General features: G+C 38.3%; 3 protein-coding genes across 3 annotated transcripts; 1 reads left to right on the top strand and 2 right to left on the bottom strand.

Moving 5' to 3' along the window:
* Positions 1-1,753: 1,753 nt before the first annotated feature.
* Positions 1,754-4,540, top strand: LOC124838717 (carbamoyl phosphate synthase small chain, chloroplastic-like). The gene is made up of 10 exons (XM_047314391.2): positions 1,754-1,959; positions 2,167-2,299; positions 2,395-2,483; positions 2,574-2,634; positions 2,726-2,793; positions 2,901-3,029; positions 3,103-3,212; positions 3,300-3,647; positions 3,883-4,048; positions 4,157-4,540. Exons 1-10 carry the CDS (start codon positions 1,836-1,838, stop codon positions 4,243-4,245), a joined length of 1,317 nt encoding a protein of 438 aa, XP_047170347.1. The 5' UTR covers positions 1,754-1,835; the 3' UTR covers positions 4,246-4,540.
* Positions 4,541-10,330: 5,790 nt separating this feature from the next.
* On the bottom strand, positions 10,331-11,698 carry LOC124838718 (RING-H2 finger protein ATL78-like). The gene has a single exon (XM_047314392.2). It carries the CDS (start codon positions 11,505-11,507, stop codon positions 10,833-10,835), a length of 675 nt encoding a protein of 224 aa, XP_047170348.2. The 5' UTR covers positions 11,508-11,698; the 3' UTR covers positions 10,331-10,832.
* Positions 11,699-21,023: 9,325 nt separating this feature from the next.
* LOC148203620 (uncharacterized) lies at positions 21,024-22,181 on the bottom strand. The gene has a single exon (XM_088107682.1). The coding sequence runs from the start codon at positions 22,179-22,181 to the stop codon at positions 21,024-21,026; it is 1,158 nt and encodes a 385-aa protein (XP_087963808.1).
* Between the last annotated feature and the right edge of the window lie 1,536 nt (positions 22,182-23,717).

A 23,717-nucleotide genomic window follows, 5' to 3' on the forward strand; every position in this document is an offset into this window, starting at 1 on the left:
GTTAATCATCATATGAACTTAAGAATTAAACATTTTGTCAGTTTGTGGTATAGGGTGAAGGAAAATATTCCTCTTGATCTGTTTATATTGGTGTAGTCATAGGTTTGAGTATTATTTTTAAAGAATAATAAATAGATATATTTCAATTTTTAAATTTATAATTTTGAAAGTTATATGAAAATTGAATATATTTGTAGTTTGAATGAAGAGTTGTATGGGCCCAGTAACAAGGAACCCAATAAATTAGTTGGAAGTCAATGTTGTATATGGGACTTTCCGAAATAATTGGTACTAAGATTGCGACGAGCATCATTCCAGAATCTATCATGGGTGCAATCTTCATGCTATGCTAATTCTTTGTTTTATCACTTATCTTAGTTACATACATAACTACCTTTTCAATTATCTTACTTCCATATCTAACCTTCATTTTTTTTTCAATCTTAAATTATAATACAAATTCAAAATATTTGTATTAAAATTTATTTTAACTTCTCCGTATAAACTCCATATATTATTTTTGTATTTACGAAATATTCAAAAATTAGTTAAAATATAACTACTGTTTTGGTATTCAATCACAAAATAAAAACATTTCCCTTACTTGAGAATGTTCTCCGTATTTTTCTTAAAAATTAATGTTCTGATAGAAATAACTCATTTTACTGTTTTTACCCCTCTAATAAGATTAATAGTCATTCTGTAAAATTTACTAATAAATCATCTTTAATATAATTTGACTGGCCCTATTTCATCTGATTTTCTTTTTTTAATTTTGTTTTCATCTACAGATTTAAATAAGAAACTGTACTTAAGAGATTTTATCCTAATTGTATTTGAACAAATGACGTGTTAATACAATGAGCATTTTAAAGATTTTTTCTTAAATTTTTATATTTTATTATTTTTAGATTAAATTTACACATACATACATATATATTGAGAAATAATCAATAATTAAAGCAATGTTATATTAAAATATTAATGTTTAAAAAAATCTAAAATATAATTTATATGTTTAAAAATATTCATGCATTACAAATTTTAGTGATATAAAATAAACACAGTAAGGCACTAGTCATTAAGTACGACCCAAATTATAATATTAGATTTATAGAAAATTATATAAAACATACACAGTGTTATAATATATAAATCATATATACAAGCTGTATAATATATATATATATATATATATATATATATATATATATATATTATTTAAACTTCAATCAATTTAAAATAAGCAACCATAATTTCTTATTTTGCCCTCACATTTCCCAAACAAAAAATCATTTTCATTTTTAAATTGATGGGCGTAGTTTCCGTTTTAGAAAATACATATATCACCATAAAAACGTGTTATCAGACGCTAGTAACTAGTACAAAATAACTAAGAAAAGAACTAAGAAAAGAACTAAGAAAAGAACTAAAATAGGCATATAAACATAGCCTTAATTGTTAACGAAATATTAAAATTTCTATTTTTATCCTTGTTTCTTAATAAATATTATTATCTCAGAATACTTGATGGTATGCTTTTATAAATTAAAGAAAATAGTAGAAAACTTGAATATTATTAGCTTAAATAACCTTCTTAGTTTATGTAAGAAAATTTTAAAATATAATTAATTTGAAATGGAGAGTATCGATTTCAGGAAAACAACTAATGTAGTGTTACCAGTTGCATGGAGGAAAAATGATTATTAAAAAAGTAAAAAAGGGAAAAAGAAGGTGATGAAATTGCAAAATAAAAACCTAGGTAAAGGGAGGCTGTGCACTACGACAGGACTGGTTTCACAGACATACCAGTAACGGTGCTGCAGTGACTGTCCATGGCGACAAAAGCTTTGTCTTTCGCTTTGTCCTTCAACGACCTCACCAACTGCTTCTCCTCCAGTCCGCCATCCGCCGCCGCCGCAGCTAAAGTTTCCGTCTTTACCGTCAGATGCTCTTCGGGTAACCTCTCAATGGGTTTCCTCAATACCTTCAAAACGCTTTCTTTTTCAAAGGACCCATATTTTAGTGCATTTCGTGACATGAAGATTACTATTTCTTTTGCCCCTTTGATGTGAATGTCCCCTGTTTAGCTTTTGGTTTTGGAGGGTATTGTTAATTTGCTACCGTGGTTCATATAAGTCGATGCTGTTGTATTACATATGACAGGTAATGGAGAAAGACCTTGGAAAAACTCAGATGCTAGACTGGTTCTAGAAGATGGTTCAATTTGGAGAGCGAAATCGTTTGGTGCTTCAGGGACTCAAGTTGGCGAAGTTGTTTTCAATACATCACTGACAGGGTCAGGAAACTATGAATCTTGGGATGTTTCATTTTTTTTACAGCTTTGCTTGCAAGCTAAACCGTGGTAATCTTTCTTATGTGTGCGATTGCCAGGTATCAGGAAATTTTGACAGATCCTAGTTATGCTGGTCAGTTTGTGCTGATGACAAATCCTCATATTGGGAATACTGGCGTTAATTTTGGTTGGTGGTTTCTTTTAATAATTTGAGTGAGTCCTGAATTGTCGAGCTTGGAAGCTATTTGATAACTGTCTCTTGGTTCGCTATTGCCAGATGATGAGGAATCGATGCAGTGTTTCCTTGCTGGTCTTGTAATTAGAAGTTTGAGCATCAGGTTCTGTTGCGCTTTGAAATGTTTCATGATTGACTGAGGTTTACTTAGTCTACTCACTCTCCCTGTGTCTATGCAATGCATGTTTTTTCAGTACCTCTAACTGGAGATGTGCGAAGGCTCTGGGTGAATACTTAGCTGAAAGGAATATCATGGGAATTTGTGAGTAGTTTATGTAAAAAGATATTCTGCGAAGAATGTTGTTCTCTGCAATCTGCATAGGTTTAAATCCTGGTTTCTGATTTTGATGTTGCTTTGTGATGCAACAGATGATGTTGATACTCGTGCAATCACACGCAGATTGCGGCAAGATGGCAGTCTTATTGGTGTTTTGAGCACGGACAATTCCAAAACAGATGAGCAACTGCTTCAGATGTCTAAGTCATGGGACATTGTTGGTAAGTATGTGAGTTTGAGTTTATGTACATGTTTCTAAAATTGGAATTACGTGGATGCTATTTCATTTTCCAGGTGTTGATCTAATAAGTGGAGTATCATGCAAAAGTCCACATGAGTGGGTTGATAAAACAAAGCAACAATGGGAGTTTAGTTCCGGTAAAGTGGCAAGAGAGAATTTCCATGTACGTAATGCTGTATGCTATTAGTACTGAATTTTGTTACTATTGGGTTATTTAATTTATATTGATTGCTGATGAATGAAAATGCAGGTGGTTGCTTATGATTTTGGAATCAAGCATAATATTCTTAGACGCCTAGCATCTTATGGCTGCAAAATCACTGTTGTGCCATCTACATGGCCAGCATCAGAAACTTTGAAGATGAAGCCAGATGGGGTTCTTTTCAGTAATGGCCCTGGAGATCCATCTGCTGTTCCATATGCTGTTGAAACAGTGAAGAATATAATTGGAAAGGTGCCTGTTTTTGGAATTTGCATGGGCCATCAATTGCTAGGCCAGGCTTTAGGAGGTAAAACATTCAAGATGAAATTTGGTCACCACGGAGGAAATCATCCTGTTCGTAACCTTCAAACCGGCCATGTTGAAATTAGTGCTCAGGTATGTGAACTAATGGATGATTATCTGTTACTTATTTTTTGTGTTCCACCATAATTATACTTAAAAATTCCATTGGAGTGCATTAGGCCGTGTGCTCAGTGCTGAGGGAGTATGTTTTTACCTCATAAAATCATAGTCACTTGAGATTTTTTTCTTGTTTTTATCAAGAAAAGTGTTTTCATGTTAAGTATGTTGTTTCATTCATGGCTCATGGATTGGTATATAAAATTGGCAGAACCACAACTATGCTGTTGACCCTGCAACACTGCCGGAAGGAGTGAAGGTTACTCATATCAATCTCAATGATGGAAGCTGTGCCGGTCTTTCTTTCCCTGCACAACAACTTATGTCTCTTCAATACCACCCTGAAGCATCCCCTGGACCTCATGATTCTGACTACGGTGAGACACTTAAAACTTGCTGTCTTGAGAAATGTTTTCAAGAGCTGTATTGTGAGCTATGTAGACAGACATTTGTCATATCTTAATTCAAATTTGTTGGTAATGCAGCTTTTAAGGAGTTTATAGAGCTAATGAAGCAAGGAAAAAACAGAACAAAGGAAAGTCTACCCGAATTATCTGCACTGCATAGCAGTTGAAGCATGCTGTTCTCCTCTGGGCAGAAAGAATAAAAGCATCTGCTAAGAAATTATGAGTGTCTATGATTTTGTAGATGAGTTTAAGGTTTTGTAGGGTTCAATTAAGATTTTCTCTTAATTTTCTGTGCTAGTGAGTATGGTCATGATTGTCATAAACCTCAATGAGGCTTAATGTTCTGCTACTCGCAGTCAGCATCAAACTTTGGTTGCTGCCTTTACTAATGTTAAGTTAATAATTGTTTCCTTTTCAAAAAATTTGAGATTAAACTAATCTTAACAGGCCTTAAACTAAAAATGGTCACTTGTGCACACTTTGAATGTATATGGGTTTGGACTGATTAATGTTTTATATCACCTCTAGATATTTTACTTATTTAACATAAAATAAGAAACTCATGGGAACAAAAAATCATAACTTTACAGCAAAGGAAAAGTAAAATTACTGAAATGCAAAATATTGTTCAAATGATGAAAGAAATGAAAATAGATATGTGCACCGTAGTTAGACAGACATGACAAAAAGGAGCACTTCGTAGCCCAAAACTATACATCTTTGTTTTTTCTTGACATCTTTGACAATTGATGCATAAGCTTTATAACCTACTTTGATTACATGTTTACTAAAATTAGTTTATACAGATTTTAGAAACTCTGAAACTGGGTGAAGTTATTTTAATGTGTATTGTCTTAAAAAATGGGTAGATGCATGTTTTTTTATAAATTTTTGTTAGATATCAAATTTGTGCTAGAAAAAATCGACCATCAAGCTAGAAAGGTTGAGAAAATTTAAATTTTGTTGGAAAGCTATAAATATTTCCAAAAGAATAAAATACAAAGAAGCTTGTTATTTTCAGGAAAAATATATGAAACCTTAAATTCAATAATAATAGAATCTTTTAAAACATATGACATCGTCTTTTCTTTTAAATAAAAAGCTGTTACAATCAAGTTAAAGTCTTATAGTTTTATATAGGACAGAAATAGATCAATTATACACTATATAAAGAAACATTCACTATGTAAGGTTTTAAATTGAATATAATATTTTAATATCTTATAGAGATTAGTTTATAATATTTTCTATGTGCTAGTACATAGATCACAGGTAGGTATGAGTCATCTCATCCACATTACATACGATTCCCTAGTATTCTTTTTATTAATTATAGTTTAAAACATGTAATCATGGTATATGTGATTAAGTTACGATGATTTTGACATGTAAAAAGTGAAAAAAGAAGGGAGAAGGGAATGTGGTGTGAGGTTTTATTCCAATGTAGTTGTAAGGGTTTATTAAAAGCTAGATCCTGCCGCCATTACTCCACCCTATCTCACCTAGCTACCGGCAAAAGTTTAAGTCACTAATATGTTTTTGGTTTAAAAAACTTATTAGCCTTCCTTTTTCCCGGTATTAACCGAGGAAGCTTGATATTGTATAAAAAATAGAAAATTAACCACACTCATCAACTAGTGCTGAATTTAATATGCTTTTATCTAAACAACCAGTTCAAGTCTCACTTTTTTTCCCCTTCAAAATATGAATAAACAACGTATAAATGAGAAAAAAATTGTTATCTTATATTTAAAAATAAATTAAATATATATTTTTCTTTAAATTTAAATGTGAAATTAAAATTTATTTGTATTTCAAAATTTTGATAAATTTTGGTTTCGGATAACAAAAATAAGTGAATATAATCATTTTAACTCAACAATGTTAAATGTTTTTTCAATTAAATTGTATTTTAGGTTATCATTTTAGCTTTAATGCGTTAAATTATGTAAGCCGTTGATGAGTGTAATATATATTATTGATAAAAAAATTTGTCGATAAAATTTATCGATACTTACAAATATTAAAATTTATTACTTGCATGTTTGTTCATCGGTAAATCCTTCGATAACAAAACAACAAAAATTTTGTCTAAATAGTCTAGTAAGTGCATAAGTGGTAGAAATTGGAGTGTAGAAATGAGACCAAGTCTCTTTCTCTTCATCTTCATCTCCTATTCAAACTCGTAACTCTTATCTTCAAACCTAGAAACCTTTAGGATTTCTTCTCCATTTAGACATAAGAGATTATCATTAGAGTTCCATCGTAAGCCTCACCCGTATTGTCATCGCTTGTCATTATGCCTCAGAACATCACTAGTGACAGTTGTGAACGTTTTCCCTCTGCCAACGACTTAGCACTGCTGCAATGAGTCATCATCACATCAACAATCATGTTGTTCATGATTAGAGTGACTGTTAGCACCGCCATAAATGCTTCCCTTTCCCATCATCTTCTTCGTGCACAAACCTTTGAAGTCAAATCTAGGAGTCATGTCACCTCTTGACCATAGTAGGTCATTAGAGGTGTCATCTATGAGAACATGTGGTACAAAACTCTTGAAACCTCTCTCAAATTTGAGAATCATGAAAATAGTGCACTACAACCTCATCTTGTCGAGATCGGAGTTGTGAACACCTCTTACGTAGGGTTTTCTTTTGTTTAATTGTTGTTTGTTATGATTGTAGAAAAAGAGATGTCAAGAAAGACCCTTTGCTAATGAAAGAACCTTGTACATTGATTGTTGGTAATGACATGAATAGTGGAGTGATTGAATACCTTCTCTTATGCTTGTGAATTTCTTTTAAGAATATTTTAATTGTTATTCTTGGATTGGTCTTTACTTCATGATGAAATTCACCATGTAGAAAAAGAAATGAAAAGCTAAAAGAAAGAAGAAGGAAGAGAGAAGGAAAGATGAACAAGATCACGATATTTATTAACAAAATTTTCTTTTGATAATTATCGAAGGATATAAATTTTCGTAGATTACTAATCACACTTTTATCGTGAATTTTTTTTCATTAAAAAAAATTCTTTACCAATAGATTTTTTACTTTTTTGATGAATTTTTGTTGTTGATAATATCTATTTTTTTGTAGTGATTGAGATTGAACGGTTGATCTTTTGATCAATATTTGGATCAAGGCTAAGGTGAGTAGTTTTTGAACAAGACTAAGTCGACAAATTTTTAAGTTATGTTAAGGTGACATGTTAAGATTAAGAGAATATAAAAGTGTGAAAAAAAAACACAAAATAAATTAAAGATGAGAAAGAAGTATAGAAGTTCAAATTCTTTATTTTAGAGTGAAATTTGAACTTTTATAATTTTAAATAATAAAATTACTTGAGTGTTTAAAATTTTAAATTTTTTTAAATCTCTATTCAAATAACATATTTTATCATAAAGTATTTTAAGTTCTTTACACAAATGAATTATTCTCTAGATTTTCGTCACCCAAGCACGTATTAAAGTTAAGTGAGAAAAAGTATTTTCTCTTATGAAAATTACTTGTAATTTAATTGTGAAAATGTTTTGAGTTAAATGTGAAGTAATTTGTGTTATATAAATTACTTGTAATCCACTGACAACATATCTTATTTGTACTCGTAGATTGTAGAAGTTAATATATATGGATGAGTTTGATTTATTTATTTTTGTTATCTAACAGCTTTGGGAATTGTTTTTGCAGTTGGTAGAATAATATCCTCAGAATTTGCATTAACGATTAGGGCTGGGCAAAAATAACTTAACTATACTAAACTATAGTTAACTGTACTATTTTATACTATAAAAAACTAATCTATTTTAACTAAAAACTAATTATACTATTGTCTAGTTCAGTTTAGAAAAACTGAACTTATTATATTTCTAGTGCAGTTAACTAAAAACTGAACTATGTTTAGTGAGTTCCTATCACTTCTACTTTCATTTTGTTTTAGAACTGTAAGTTAGATGAATAACTCTATGAAAAACTCAACCTAGTTACGTGTAGTATTAATCTTATCTCACTTTTAAATACTTATTTTTTTATTTATTTTTAAATATTTATTTTTTATTTATTTAAATTCATGTTCACACAAATCAATCTAATGTCGTTTTTTTGGAGATATGTACATTTCATTCTCAACTAATCTAACTCAACTTAAAATAAATAAATTCTGGCTAAAAAATATTGATTCAGTATAAAAATTAATATTTTTAAATATTTAACATTTTTAATGTTTTTAAATATGATCCTTAGTTATTTTTATTTTAACATTAAAATAAAAAGTATAAATTAATATAATTAAAATAAAAGTTAAATTAAGATAATTTAATTATGTTTTGATGTATAATTTAATTAATCAATGTATTTTTTTCAACTAGGTAAGATAACTGTAAACTTTGTTTTATACTTTATTTTAAAGTTTTTATATTATTATTTTAAAAATTGACATGAAATTATTCTTGACCATAAATATTTTGAATATTTTGTATTATATAGTATCATTGTTAAAAATAAAAGCGTTATATATATATATATATATTCAAATTATTTAAAAATTAGTTTTATGATTAAACTAAATTATATATTTAATTTGTCTTTATATTTTATGATATAAAACAAAATGAAAGATTCTGAGACAAATATAATTTAAAAGGTTAAATGTATTTTATATTTTGTAAGAATAATTTATTATTAAACTAAATATATTTTTTTTCTGAGAGTTAGACGTAAGTTTTGAAGAAAGAAAGTTAGGGAAAAGAATAAAAAGAAAACCAAAAACAAATAAAATTTATTAGAATTATATGTTAATTTTAATTATTTGTTTATAGAAAATATTATAAAGTTATTTAATTTTATTTATACAATAAGTTTGAAATAAATCTGAAGTATTTTTCGGAGGTTTAAGAGTAAACGTTTTAAATAAAACAAACTTCCAATAATCCATTCTTAAAATTACATTAATTTCTGATAAATGATTTTTTTAAATATGAATTTTTTTAATAGATAACATATAAAAATAGAAATAATATTTTATATGATTGGTATAAAGTCTAAGAATATATAACTTATCTTAAAGACAAAAACAAAAGAACAGTGTTTAAAACTCAAAATAAAATATTTTCCGTAAAAGTGACGGAAGAGTAAGGAATTTTATAAAACTGACTTGATGATCTTGAAAGGATTTGGTTATTAGTTAATTGGTATAACTGCAGTTTTTTATAACTGAACTGTTAACAATACAGTTTATATATAGTATATGTAGTTCAATTATTTTTAGTTTATTAGAAATATAGTTAACTATAATTTATTATAGTTTAGTATAGTTTAGATACTTATGCCCAGCCCTATTAACGATAATGCTATGGGCACACATTTAGCATATGAGTAATGCGTTGAGCTTTATAGCAAATCAAGTTTCAACCGTTGGGGATAGTGTGGTTAGTCAGCGTTAGCAATGAAACCAAACACTCTTTGTCAGCTACTACTATATGCTACAACCTCTCACTTTTAGTACACTTCTTTCATTTGTTACTTCATTAGTGCTTTCACCCTCACCTTCCATTCGTTATATGCTCCATTGACTGTATAAAGTACACCACTTTCAATCTTCTTTCTTTTTTCTATATTTTTTTTTCCTTCCTCTCCAGCAATCAACACCATAATATGGAATATGGAGACATATAAGTCCACCAAATCATTTTTTTTTCTAATATATTATATTAGACAGTGTGTTAGAAACCATTTATTAATTATCTTGTCATATTATATTCCTATTAAGTTGTATGGTATACAAATTTTGAAATACTTATCCCACAACCCTTGTGGTCGTGCATGAACTTGATTACAAGAAATTAATTATCTTCATATTACTTATTATATATACTGGATCATGTTTCTGATGTCGGAACACAGCTAGATTTCATATTAGCTTTAAATTTATATAAATAATGACAGTTGAGGCTCTGGTCAAACAAAATACATAAAAAATGGTATCTCTTGGAAACATAAGTAAAATGCTAGTTAATTGTGAGAAATGAGGAAGCGAATTTTAAATAGATTTATCTGATGATGAGCCTCTGAGCCTCTGAGCCTGATCTTGTCATTTGTTTTTTTTTAAAAAAATTAAAGACATTAATTTTATTAAACAAAAAGTGTAACATGATTGGTTGCAAAATTGGGTAGTTAATCAAATTGTGTGTTTTCAAGAGAATGGTATGTTATGCGAAGAGCAGAGCCAAATACATGTGGTTGGAATTACATATAGTATAAGGAAGGTATTATTGTTACTAATAATACATGTGGTTAGAATTACTCAGGGTAGTGCAGTGGCACATCATGCAACCAAAAAGTAACTTACACGTCTTTGCATTAACTTGTTATTTAGAGAATTGTTTTTATTTTCTGATAAAATCTAGAAAAAGTTCTATTTATTTTATCACAAAAACAATCACACACTTAATTTCCTTAAAAGGCATCGAATGTGGTGCTTGTTGCCTCCTCACCCTCTTAATCTAGCTGCTTCAATTACAAAACAGATCAAGTTTTCTACCCAATCCACTCAAATATAGTCTTGATATGTTTTACCATGTTAATGAATTTTTTGAGAAGTTTGATTAATTGAAAGAGAGGAGATTAATTATATACATTAATGATTAAGCACTACATTAATTATGATTGAGTGGTGGTGGGTGACTGGTCTTAACCAATTATGGCTGACCGAGGGTCCAATAAACTGCAAGTGTTATGTCATTAAGCAATAAGCACTAAAGTTCCCTATAGTTACGCACCAAACCTTCTGGGTCCAGTGGCGTAATGGTGAGAATGGTTTCTGGCACCTGCAAGACGGGTTGTTGAGAGGAGCTAGCTTGCTGAGTGCAGCCAACGATCTTTTGGCAAGTCTCGATCAGGCAGTGTCTGCATTTGGGGCATGAAGAGTGTGAACTGAGCCACATGTCAATGCAGCGTACGTGGAATCCGTGGTTGCACTTTGGCAAAATGCGCACCTTTTCACCACCTGTGAACTCTGACAAACATATCACACACTCTGAGTCCAAACTCGGCAGGTTAAGCTCGGCCGAGTAAGTCACTGTGGGGAAAGTCTTGAGGGCTTTCTTCTTCACTCCTGTGTTGGCAACTCTCGCTGGAGGGCTGTTCGTTGCCACTGAGTCACTCACTACGAAATTCGAACACCTCAGTGCACACCTGATGATGGAGTTCAAACCCAAGGAGCAGATTAGTGCACAGAGTAGTACTGAGAGTACCATCACAACATTTGCATCGAAATTTCCGTCTCCTAGATATGTTTCTGTGGAATCGTGGGGGGTTGCCGGAGGCTTGGCTGATTGGTTCAGTGGGGAGTGAAGAAGCAACCTTCTTGAGTGGAAGTTCTCAAGGTCATGGTGGAGTGAAGGAAAGAAAGTAGCAGCAGAAGAATACATTTTATCAGTCGAAGGTGTTTGTAGTGTGGTGTGGTATCAGAGGTTCTTGAGGTTGGTTGGCTAAGGGAATTATATATAGGGAAGTAAGTTCACACGGTTAGATTTTGGTGCCTACCATTGATTGGAATGTGAAAGTATTGTTTTTTTGGAGAATGGTTGGTTGGCTTGGTAAATTAGAATATTCCCAAGGGTTGTGGTCAGGTTGAAGGGTTTTTATCTTTGTCTTTAATAAGTTGTTGCCTCTTGCATATAGATAGATAGATAGATAGATGTCTTAGCACAAGGATCCTCCACTCACTGTGAACCTTTTCTGATTGGCTTTCACTATCAAGACGGTCCCATTCAATTTCAATCCCACCTTACACGCAGCACGATTTGCCACCTGGCACTTTAGTTTCATATTATACATACGAGGAAGGAGGGTTTTCTTAAATTTAGCTCACTAATTGAGGATAGTTTACCTTTATTAAACTTAAACACGGATTTGTCTTTCTTTTTTTATTTGAAAAACAATCCCACAACGAGGCTTTTTTTCATGTTTTCATATACTGTATGATGCTGTTCCCCCAGGGACCCACCAGCACATGAAGGAATTGGGAAGCTTCCTGATGGAGATGAGTTCAAAATTGAAAAGAAAAAAATTATGCTTTTGATTCCAAGGTTCATTTATGTCCCATCTTTTGGGTCCCAACCAAAAGGATGAGCTTCAAACGTTGATTTATGTCCCATCTTTTGGGCCCCAAAATAAAAAAGGATGAGCCAATTTGCTTTTATTTTTATCCGTACTTGCCCAAAAGAAAGAGTTCAGATGAAGGATATAATCTTCTTTTCTTTCCACCTAGCTTTTTCATTCTGCTTCAATGTAACGACCCAGAGGACTGTACATGTTGCAATTGCAAAGGCACCACAAATCGGAGGTTCTTAACATAGCATAACAAAAGACAAGAAGATGTATTTGCAATCTGACATTGTGAATTGTGTACAGTTTGTGTCTGGTAGTGATGTATCTCTATCTATGAGAATGAGAGCGTGAAAGAAAATGGTCCCGTGTGTTTTTGCGTTGTCAGAAGAAGTTTGTTTTACGATCTTTACATGGTGTGCTAGTGGTTAGATATCGCAACAAGTAGTGGTTTCTGATAAAAGCAGCATCCATAAGGATATGAATTGATGAAGTGATTGGGCAAATGTATAAGCCAAAATCGATCAGGATCTGATGTAGTTTGTCTCTGACTAAACTTTTTGGCTTAAAACCCACGTATTAAAGGCGGAAAGTAATTGCATTAAGCGATGTGGTATTATAAAAGTGGTGAACAAAGGTATGCGGAGACAAGTCAATAGGTATGCTGCTACTTTCTTCTACCTTTTTTCTTATTTTATCTTTTTTTCACCTTTGCTTCCTCTGGATAAAATATGACTCTACGATCTCTACTCATTTATGGTACGGAACTTAGTCCCATCATAAAACTCATTAATGCATGATTAAATAAGTATTTATGTGTTTTAGAATGCAAACATACTTTTCCACATATTCAATTAATGATCGTTGCCCAAGTAAATATTTTTACTGATATAGTTGAGTTTGATATATTGCATTTTGGCTCTTGCAGTGGTCCAAGTACCACTTACCTGGATGAATATCTTAGTGGTGTGATCATGGTTGTTGTGGACCCACTTAAGAAGGAGGAGGAATGTAACTTTATCAGTAAAAACAGTATCTATTTACGACTATGACATGAGCAAGGATTGAGGAGTGATGAAATCGTTGATTTTCTGTGTTAAAATAACAAGTAAATGTCATACACGTGCTTTCTCATCAATCCGGATTAGGATTAGGATTAGAATTAAGATCAGGACGTCAGATAATCATTTTACACTATCGAAATATTTTTTTTTTAAATCTTTTGTTCATTTTCATTGGTAAATTTTAAATTTTTTATTCTTCTTATTTCTTAAACACTGACTGAGTTTTACTTTTTACTTTGTTTGTTCTTATTGGTGGAGACCAATTATTGACAATACATGAGGCTAAGAAGTTTCTTTGTTTGCTATTGAGTGTACTTGTATGATATGGATGTTTTGTTATGAATTATAACTACTTAGAAAATTTCAGCCAGACAATAGTGTTTACTTTTGATTTACTTAATTTCTTAGGAGACAATGTTACTATTTACTAACTAATTATTATTATTAAAAACATATGTGCTACTGTACTTACTTTTTTATGATGAAACTATTATTGTTGTAATTATCAAAATAAATAATAATAATTTTCAAAAATTTATTGTAAATAATGATTTTAGTATAAAAAAGTAGTTAAATCTATTAAAATAATCAAATAAATGTAATTAAATTTAAAAAATATTTATTTAAAGAATAAAAGTAGACAAAAAAAAATTGTTGACATAACAAAAAAAGTCCCCTCTATATAACTGTATAGAATATATATATATATATATATATATATATATATATATATATATATATATATATATATATATATATATATATATATATATATTGTTTCTGCTGAATGGGACCGGGGAACACTCCTGCTACCTCCGTCCGGAAACACACCTCCTCCTCTGATCGGTCTTCCTCTTCTTGCCTCCTCTGCGCTTGGTCGCGGTGTAAGGGGGTTGACCTGCAGCAAACACTCCGACGCTCAAGTCAGAATGGGCTCTCGCAAGTCTATAATTATCAAATTGAACAGAGAGTTTATCTTCCCCTTTGACTTCTATTTATACAATTACAAGGAATATTATTCATTAATTTACCTTTTAATGACTTTCAATACTCACTTTAAATGCTCGACAAGGGCCGTTACCTCATTAACCACGTATTCATGAACATTTAACGGCTGTCTGCCTTCTCCTTTACTTGCACTCACCCGATCGGTTATGAAACACCCGACCGGTCGCCTTCCTTCGGTAGCAACTCAATCTACAGTTTGTTGTCTACCCTCGGTAATGACACACTCTGTGGTCGGTCACTTACTCTCGGTAATATCACAAGCCACGGTCGGTTGTCTACCGACGGTAGTAACACAAGCCCCCCAAGCCCTAGCAACATCACTTTTGCGTAGGGTTTTGAAATGACCTCTGTTCGGCCTTCCTTTCTCCTTAGCGAAATTTGACCATGTGTTCTGGTGGGAATTGATAAGTCTCGCCCGTGACATTTAGGCGGGAAATGTGAAAAAACGAAGCGTCTTCCCCCCTTAAACCGTCAGATCCTTCCATCACCGAAACGTCACATCTCCTGTACCGTCAGATCTCGCGACCTTTGACGTTCTAGATTTATCCGTTGGGTGAGTTTTACCCTAAGTATAAATACATTTCTTTTCACCCTAGTTTATTACTGTCTCTACTCTCCCTGCCGTCGCTAGTCTCTTCTCTTCCTCCAAATCTCTCTACTCCTTCCATTTTCTCTCAGGTAATCATGTCATCTGATCTTTCCGGCAACGAGGGGAGGGGGTATGCTGATGAAGACAATTCTAGTCCGTCGACCTCCATAGCCGCCCTTGCTAGTCATGGTGCTAGGGCTTCGCCCTCCGGGAACTCCTCGGATCTTCTAGTGGATAGTGATGCCCCTGATGAAGTCGCCATCCATGTGGACTCCACCGGCGCTTGGGACGGGAAGCCCCGAGATTGGCCTAGTGTCCCCGGCTATGACTGGGTTCCTGACGAGGTTAGACAGATTCCTTCCTCCTTTTACAATCGTGACGCATTCCAGAGTCTGGTCACCCGTACCTGCCTGGTCAAGAATGCTAATGATGCGAGGCAGTTCAAACTTGCTATCTGTCAGCGGACCGAGCGCGTCTGCCACGGTCGGGAAAACTACCGTACTGACTTCTTCTATGCTTATGCCACCCTGTTTAAGGATCTGAAGGTTCTCCTGCCCTTCAATGACTTTCAGATGGGTGTACTGAAAACCCTCAACTTGGCTCCTACTCAACTTCATCCGAACGGGTGGGCCTTCATGCAAGCGTTTTCTGCTATCTGCGCTGGGTTGGCGCTTAAGCCGACTTCCTCAGCTTTCCTCTATTTCTTCCACGTGCAACCACACCCGACCAAACCCTGGGTATCCCTGCGGACGGTCGGGAATAAGCATCTGCTGACTCTTTACAACAGCTCCTACAAAGACTTTAAAAGTCACTTTTTTAAAGTCGTTCCAACGGAGGCTGGATATGAAAGTTTTTACAACCCCGGGCCCATCCGGGATGCCAAGTTTCCCCATTACTGGACCCGTGACCCTCGGAAGGTCCTCTCCTGGCCGAAGCCACAGATGAGTACCGAGGACCTGGATTTAATTAGTCAGCTTTGTCAGCTACCCCCCAAATCCTCGTGCCGTGTTCTGATCGGGTTTCTTGGCAACAAGAACCTGCCTTCTAACGTGTTCGGTAAGCTACCTTTAGTCGCCCTTTTCCGAGCAGCCCTTTGAACTTATCTGAGTTTTCGTTTGTCTTTGCAGATTATTTGGCGAAGATGGATCCGTCCAAGGGTAGCACTTTCGCCCACCTGTTCGCTCAACGAGGGGGCGATGTGCGAAAACCGGGCGGGAGTTCTTCCCACACCCCGTCCTCCACCATCGGACCTGTCGCTCCTCACTCAATGCCTCCAGTTTCCATTCCTCCTCCCCCTGTCGAGATAGGTGCCACTCCCGCGCCTTCCAAATCCCCCCCTAAGAAGAAAGGGAAGCGAAAAGCCGCTCGGGACGCCTCTGCGGAGCCCATCCCTGCTAAGAGGATTTTGCCCGACGGGCCTCCTCTCCTCAGTCTGCTAAGTCCCAACTCCTGGGTATCCAAACACCTCCACTTCGATCATTTTGCCGAGGATAAGGCCCTGGTCAGTGGGATGACCGAGGAAGAGGCCTCCAACATGTCTTTGGAGCTGACTGCACGGGTAGCCTTATGTCAGGCCTATGCCAGCCATAAGAAAGCTTCTGCTTCCGCCGAACTTCAATCACTCCAAGAGAAGCTGGAGTCTACTGTTAAGGCCAACCAGGACCTTACTCTTCAGATAGCTGAAACCGAACGGATGGCCGAAGAGGATAAGAAGAAAGCCAGCACACTGTTGACCGAGGCGCGTGCTACTCAGCGCCGCCTGCAACGGTCTCTGGATGATGCCCAGCTGGACTTGCAAAAGGCCACTGCTTCCAACACCTCCTTGACTACCGAACGGGATTCCCTTCGTGATCGGGTAACTAAGCTGGAGGCCGAAGTCCAACTGCTGGGTGATGAAGTAGTGAACGAGCATGTGCTCGGTTTTGACAAAGCTCTCGCCCAATGCCACCTTCTTTTCCAAGTGCCAACCGACGATCCCCGTATCGACGTGAGCATGATGGTGGTGGATGGCAAGTTAGTTCCCATCCATGCTCCCCCATCTTGCCCTCCGGTCGGCCAGGATGTCGAAGCTGCTGCCGAGGTGATTGGAGAGACTGGCGAACCCGCAGGCCAGTCCTAAGTGCCTAGATTTAGGGCTTTATTTTAAAACATGTACCTGTAGTAGCATTTTGCAATCAATGAAGAATTTAATTTCCTTCTGCCACTTCGCCTTTGTCTTTATGTACTTGTATTTTCCTGTTCTCATTGTCTCCTCGCACTTAGCTTTTCATTTCCTGCTTGGTTTATCTTTGCACGAGTTTCGCTCGGTTTAGGTCTTAGAAGCTCTCGGGGAGCGTGCTCTAAGACCAAGGTGAGAGCTCCCGAAGAGGCTGCCTCACCCGCTCGGTTTAGGTCTTAGAAGCTCTCGAGGAGCGTGCTCTAAGACCAAGGTGAGAGCTCACGAAGAGACTGCCTCACCCGCTCGGTTTAGGTCTTAGAAGCTCTCGAGGAGCGTGCTCTAAGACCAAGGTGAGAGCTCACGAAGAGACTACCTCACTCGCTCGGTTTAGGTCTTAGAAGCTCTCGGGGAGCGTGCTCTAAGACCAAGGTGAGAGCTCACGAAGAGACTGCCTCACCCGCTCGGTTTAGGTCTTAGAAGCTCTCGGGGAGCGTGCTCTAAGACCAAGGTGAGAGCTCACGAAGAGACTGCCTCACCTGCTCCATCGGTTGTCTCCTCGATACAAATTCTGTATAACACCAAAATTCTGTGTAATGTCATGTATTATTAATCATTTATGAGGTATACAAAGATGCTTAGCTGAAATAGAATTTTAAATGAGATGCGTTCCACGTATTGGGAATAGGCTTTCCCGTCGGGTGCTCCAAACGGTACGCTCCATTTTGCAAGTTTTGAACCACCCTAAAGGGACCTTCCCAATTAGCAGCTAGCTTTCCTGCCGACCGGTCCCGTCGGGCTTCTGCCGTTTTCCGCCACACCAGGTCTCCTTCCACAAATTGTCTTGGCTTGACCTTGGTGTTATAGCGTCTCGCCACAAGTCGCTTGATAGCCTCCGCTCGGATCATGGCCACTTCTCTTCGTTCCTCCAGAATATCTAACTCCACACACATCTCTCCATTGTTATCCTGCAATCTTATCTTCCTTCGTAGTGAAGGTTCCCCTACCTCGACCGGCAGCATAGCATCTACTCCATATGTTAAGCTGAACGGGGTTTCACCCGTGGTTCCGTGCGGCGTGCAACGGTATCCCCATAAGACCTCCTGCAACTCGTCTACCCAAAGGCTCTTAGCTTCTCCAAGTCTTTTCTTCAATTCACCTACGACGACCTTGTTGGCCGCTTCCACTTGACCTCGTTTGAGGATGCTCTACCGAGCTTGTCACATGTTTAATTCCCAACCGTTCGTAAAATTCTCCCAAACGCTTGTCAATGAATTGCCGCCCGTTATCTGTGACTATTACTTTAGGAATCCCGTATCTGCACACGAGCGTCCATACGAACTTCTGTACCCGGGCGGCAGTGATCGTTGCGAGCGGCTCTGCTTCTACCCACTTGGTGAAGTAATCAATGGCTACCAGCAGGAATTTCTTTTGTGCTCGTCCTACCGGAAAGGATCCAACAATATCCATACCCCACTGTGCGAACGGCCATGGTGACATCAAGCTGTGTAGCTCTTCCGGTGGCCGATTGAAGTTTCGGCCATATTCTTGACACTTCAAACATTTCTGCACGAACGCTTTGCAATCCCTTTCCACCGTCGGCCAAAAATATCCCGCTCGTATCACTCTGGCCCGCAACGCTCGTTGACCTGTATGCATGCCACATGCTCCTTCATGCAACTCCCTCATCACATATTCGGCCTCCTCTGAGGTTATGCATTTCAACAAAGGGCAAGAGAATCCCCTCTTATAAAGGTCTTCTCCGATCATCAGATAGCGAGCGGCCTTCTTTGCTTCCTGTACCCGAACGTGCAGTCCCTTCTCCTGCCTCTGAATAATCTCACTTATTTCTTTCCTCCAGTCTGGTTGAGCGGATATCTCGTGAACGGCTAGGCTCTCCACCGATGGGTTCATCACGACTTGCCTTATGACCGAAGACAAGTGATCTTTTCCTTTGCTGTTGGCGAGTTTGGACAAGATGTCCGCCCTCGCATTTTGCTCCCTAGGCACATGTTTGAACTCCACCGCTCGGAACTGCTTCACCAACTCTTTTACTTTATGAAAGTATCGAAGCAACTGATCGTCTTTGGTCTGGAAACTCTCAATCAATTGTCCTACCACCAATTGAGAATTCGTTCGGCATTTGACCGAGACCGCTCCCAACTCTTTGGCCAATTCTAGCCCGGCTAATACTGCTTCATATTCGGCTTGATTATTGCTTATTTTGAACCTAAAGACAATCGCCTGTTCGACAATAAAGTCGTCCGGTCCTTCCAGAACAATACCTGCTCCTCCTCTGGATTTTCTCAGAAGAGCCATCCACATAAAGGACCCATTCGTAAGGTCCTTCTTCCTCTTGTAACTCAGCCGCAAAATCGGCCAGGTGTTGCCCTCGGACTGATCCCCTCGGCTCAAATTGCAGTCCGAACTCTGACAACTCCACAGACCAACCTACTATTCTCCCCGCCAAGTCAGGTTTGCGTAGGATTTTTGCAATTGGGTGATCCGTTCGTACTATCACCTGGTGGCTCTGAAAGTATGGCCTCAAACGTCTTGCTGCCACCACCAAAGCCAAAGCAATCTTTTCCACCCTTTTGTACCTAGTCTCCGTCGGCTGCAATGTTCGACTGACAAAGTACACAAGTTTAAATTCAAGTTGCTCCTGCACCAATGCCGAACTGACCGTGTCTTCCGAAACCGCCAAGAATAGCTATAATGGGTGTCCTTCATTAGGTCGCCCCATGACCGGTGGGCTGACCAATATGCATTTTACCTCGCTAAAGGCTTGCTCACACTGGTCGTCCCAATCCTTGCCTGAACTCTTCTTCATAATTTTTACAATCGGTTTTATTCGCTCTGCCAACTTGGGGATAAACCTAGATAAGGAAGTGAGTCTTCCCACCAACCTCTGGACCTCCTTCAGCTTGCTCGGACTTCTCATTTCCAAAACCGTTCGACATTTATCTGGGTTCACCTCAATGCCTCTAGTTGTTAGCAGGAATCCCAGAAACTTTCCCGCCGGCACCCCGAACGTACATTTACCCGGATTGAGGCGCATGTTATACTTGCGCACGTGTTGGAAGACCTCTGCCAGATCTCGCACACGATCTTCTACCGAACGGCTTCTTACCACCATGTCGTCCACATATACTTCCATACATCTACCAAGTTGTTCAACAAATATCCTATCCATCAACCGTTGGTAAGTGGCCCCTCCATTCTTCAACCCGAACGGCATAACATCATAGCAATAATTTACCCGCTCGGTAATGAATGTCGTTTTGTCGCTGTCCGGGGGAAACAGGGGGATTTGGTTATACCCCAAATAGGCATCCAGGAAACTTAATACTTGAAATCCGGACGCCCCATCCACCAGCGCATCAATACTTGGTAGTGGATAAGAGTCCTTGGGACAAGCTTTATTCAGGTCGGTGTAATCGGTACACATCCTCCACTTTCCATTCATCTTCTTCACCATCACAACGTTCGCCAGCCATGTTGTGTACTTGATTTCCCGAATGAAATTAGCTTCTAACAGCTTCTTCACCTCAACTGCTATTGCCGACCGCTTTTCCTCCCCCAATCTTCTCTTCTTCTGAGCGACCGGTCGGGCTTCCCTGAATAATGCCAGCTTGTGTGACATTACCCTCGGATGTATTCCTGGCATATCAGCCGCAGTCCAAGCGAACAAATCCTTGTTGTCTTTCAACAAATTGCCAATTAGATTGGCCTGATCTTCCTCCAATTCACTCCCGATGGATGTATTTTGTTCTTCCTTCAGCCCCAGGCGGAAGGGCCGTGTCTTTCCCATTGGCTCCATACGATCGTCAATATTTGTTCTTGGATCTAAGTCTGCCATGGCTACTTCCGATCGTCCTCTCCTACTCCGACTGCGCGAACCCGATGACGAAGGTTGAACCTTCAATCCTGCCACATAGCATTCTCGCGCGATCCTCTGATCTGACCGAACGACACAAACGTTTCCATTGTCCAATGGAAATTTCAATGTAAGGTGAGGCGTTCAGACGATGGCCCCAAATGCGTTGAGGCATGGTCGTCCTAATAACACGTTGTAGGAAGTGTTAGCATCCACCAGCAAGAACCTGGTTTTCACTTCCTTGCTTCGTTCAGTTCCCAAGCATGTTCTAAGGTCCACATATCCCCTTGTGTCAACACGCTCCCCCGAAAATCCCACTATCTGCTCGTTGTATGGGGCGATCAGGTCCTCGGATATGTCCATCTGTTGGAAGATTTTCCAGTACAAGATATTAACCGAACTACCTTGATCCACTAACACCTTTCCCACGCTATACCTAGCAATAACTGCCGTTATCACCATCGGATCATCCTCATCCGGATTAGGAGCATGGAAATCCTCATCCGTGAACGTGATTGGCGGCATGTGCCGCTTCCTCACATCTATCCTATGGACACTCTTGAGCTCCCTCAAGTTCCTTTTTCTTGCAGATGTCAACGATCCTCCCGCGAACGCGAATCCACCTGAGATAGTGTTTATGGTCCCTCGCAGCGATCGGTCATGGCTGCGGCTTCTACTCCTTCTACGTTCAGGCCGCCGGTCTTCTCTTCTATTATCTCTTTCCACCCTCGTCCTCCTGGGCGGGCTTCTTGTCTTCCTTTCTTCCTTCACAAACCTCCGTAAATGACCTGCTCGGATCAAGTCCTCCACCTTATCCTTTAACACCGTGCACTCCTCCGTGTTGTGCCCTATGTTCAAGTGATAAGTGCAGTGTTTAGTCCCATCTGTTTTTGGTGATGACTTAGACGGTCTCACCTTCATAAGATCTGCACTTAGAGCTTCTTCTAGTACCCTCGCTCGTGGTGCGTTCAATGGGGTGTAATGCTCGTATCTTCCTCCCCTGGGGCCATCTCTAAATTTCTGGCCCTTTGGCCGTTCGTTCGGGACGAACGGTTTCTTGCCTTCTTTTTTCTCTTGCCCCGCGCTCGTCCCTTGATCCTGCTGCCTTCGTTGAACCGCCCTCATTTCTTCAATTCTAATGAAACGAGCGGCCCTTTCTTGTAGCTCGTCCAAGGTCATTGGAGGCTCAGCGAATAGGTTATCAGCAAATGGGGAAGGTCTCAATGCGGTCGCCAAAGTACTGATGGTGAACTTCTTGCCCACCCCCCTTACTTGCCGCGCGGTTCGGTTGAAACTGTCCATGAAAACCCTAAGACTTTCTCCCTTTTCCTGCTTTATATTAGTTAATTCCAGGTAGGTTAGGTTTCACGCTCGTCCCGCCGAAAACTGCCGTTCGAACATATCCCTCAATGTTGTGAAACTATTGACGGTTCGTGGTCTTAATGAGTGGAACCAGGCTAGGGCTTCTCCTTTTATTGACAAAGAAAAAACCCTACACCACACATTCTCCCTGGGTGAATATATAGTCATTGCGTCCACAAAGGACCTCAAATGCTCCTCCGGATCACCCGAGCCATCATATTTTTCCAAGGCTGAGAACGATCAATCCGGGATCTGTTCCTCCATAATCGCGGCTGTAAATGGATGCAACGCTCTAACCCGACCAGCTGGAGCGGGGCGGTTAGCAGCCCTATGCGAACCAGCCTCACTATGTTCCTCCCCCAGACCATCACTCTCCGGCATAGATCTGGTGTCATCCTCTGAATCCGACTCAGTTTCCGGCAGCTCCACCACCGGTGATTGGGCTCTCGCCGCCGATGGTCGATCAGCTTGCGCCCCTCGGGCTGCATCGCGTTCCGCCCTCAGGGTCTCTATCTCTGCCTGCATAGCCTCCATTCTTCTCCTCATCTCCTGTATGAACGCTGCTGGGTCTTGATCCATCCTTATGGTTGTAAAGGTTATCTCCTACTTCCCTCGGCCCCACGGTCGGCGCCAAAATGTTTCTGCTGAATGGGACCGGGGAACACTCCTGCTACCTCCGTCCGGAAACACACCTCCTCCTCTGATCGGTCTTCCTCTTCTTGCCTCTGCGCTCGGTCGCGGTGTAAGGGGGTTGACCTGCAGCAAACACTCCGACGCTCAAGTCAGAATGGGCTCTCGCAAGTCTATAATTATCAAATTGAACAGAGAGTTTACCTTCCCCTTTGACTTCTATTTATACAATTACAGGGAATATTATTCATTAATTTACCTTTTAATGACTTTCAATACTCACTTTAAATGCTCGACAAGGGCCGTTACCTCATTAACCACGTATTCATGAACATTTAACGGCTGTCTGCCTTCTCCTTTACTTGCACTCACCCGATCGGTTATGAAACACCCGACCGGTCGCCTTCCTTCGGTAGCAACTCAATCTACAGTTTGTTGTCTACCCTTGGTAATGACACACTCTGTGGTCGGTCACTTACTCTCGGTAATATCACAAGCCACGGTCGGTTGCCTACCGACGGTAGTAACATATATATATATATATATATATATATATATATTAACTTCGACACGGATCAACATTTCATTGTGTATTTGAACAACTTAAAATATATGAAAATGACGTGGAAATTGAAAAAAAATTGGGGTCAAAGGGTTTTGCATTTTTGCAGGCTTCATTTTTTGGATTCAAAAATTGGATTTCTCAGTTGCAAGAGAGAATCCCGTACTGCCCACAAACTTCTCTTCTCCAAAAACCGTCGTTCATTGACAAATCGTCATTCACCGAACCGTCCGTTTTGAAGCACAGGAAAAACTACCATTGAAGATGAATAAACACATATTTTA

This window comes from Vigna umbellata, chromosome 2 (genome assembly GCF_029865625.1).
Source record: "Vigna umbellata cultivar VRB3 chromosome 2, Vumbellata_1.0, whole genome shotgun sequence".
Taxonomy (NCBI): Eukaryota; Viridiplantae; Streptophyta; class Magnoliopsida; order Fabales; family Fabaceae; genus Vigna; species Vigna umbellata.

Bases quoted from the DNA above. Each gene is read 5' to 3' on its own strand.
- LOC124838717 (XM_047314391.2), top strand. From the start codon at position 1,836: ATGGCGACAAAAGCTTTGTCTTTCGCTTTGTCCTTCAACGACCTCACC. The intron at 2,635-2,725 runs GTTCTGTTGCGC...ATGTTTTTTCAG, and splicing joins ATTAGAAGTTTGAGCATCAG to TACCTCTAACTGGAGATGTG. The intron at 2,794-2,900 runs GTGAGTAGTTTA...GTGATGCAACAG, and splicing joins AAGGAATATCATGGGAATTT to ATGATGTTGATACTCGTGCA.
- LOC124838718 (XM_047314392.2), bottom strand. From the start codon at position 11,507: ATGTATTCTTCTGCTGCTACTTTCTTTCCTTCACTCCACCATGACCTT.
- LOC148203620 (XM_088107682.1), bottom strand. From the start codon at position 22,181: ATGGACAGTTTCAACCGAACCGCGCGGCAAGTAAGGGGGGTGGGCAAG.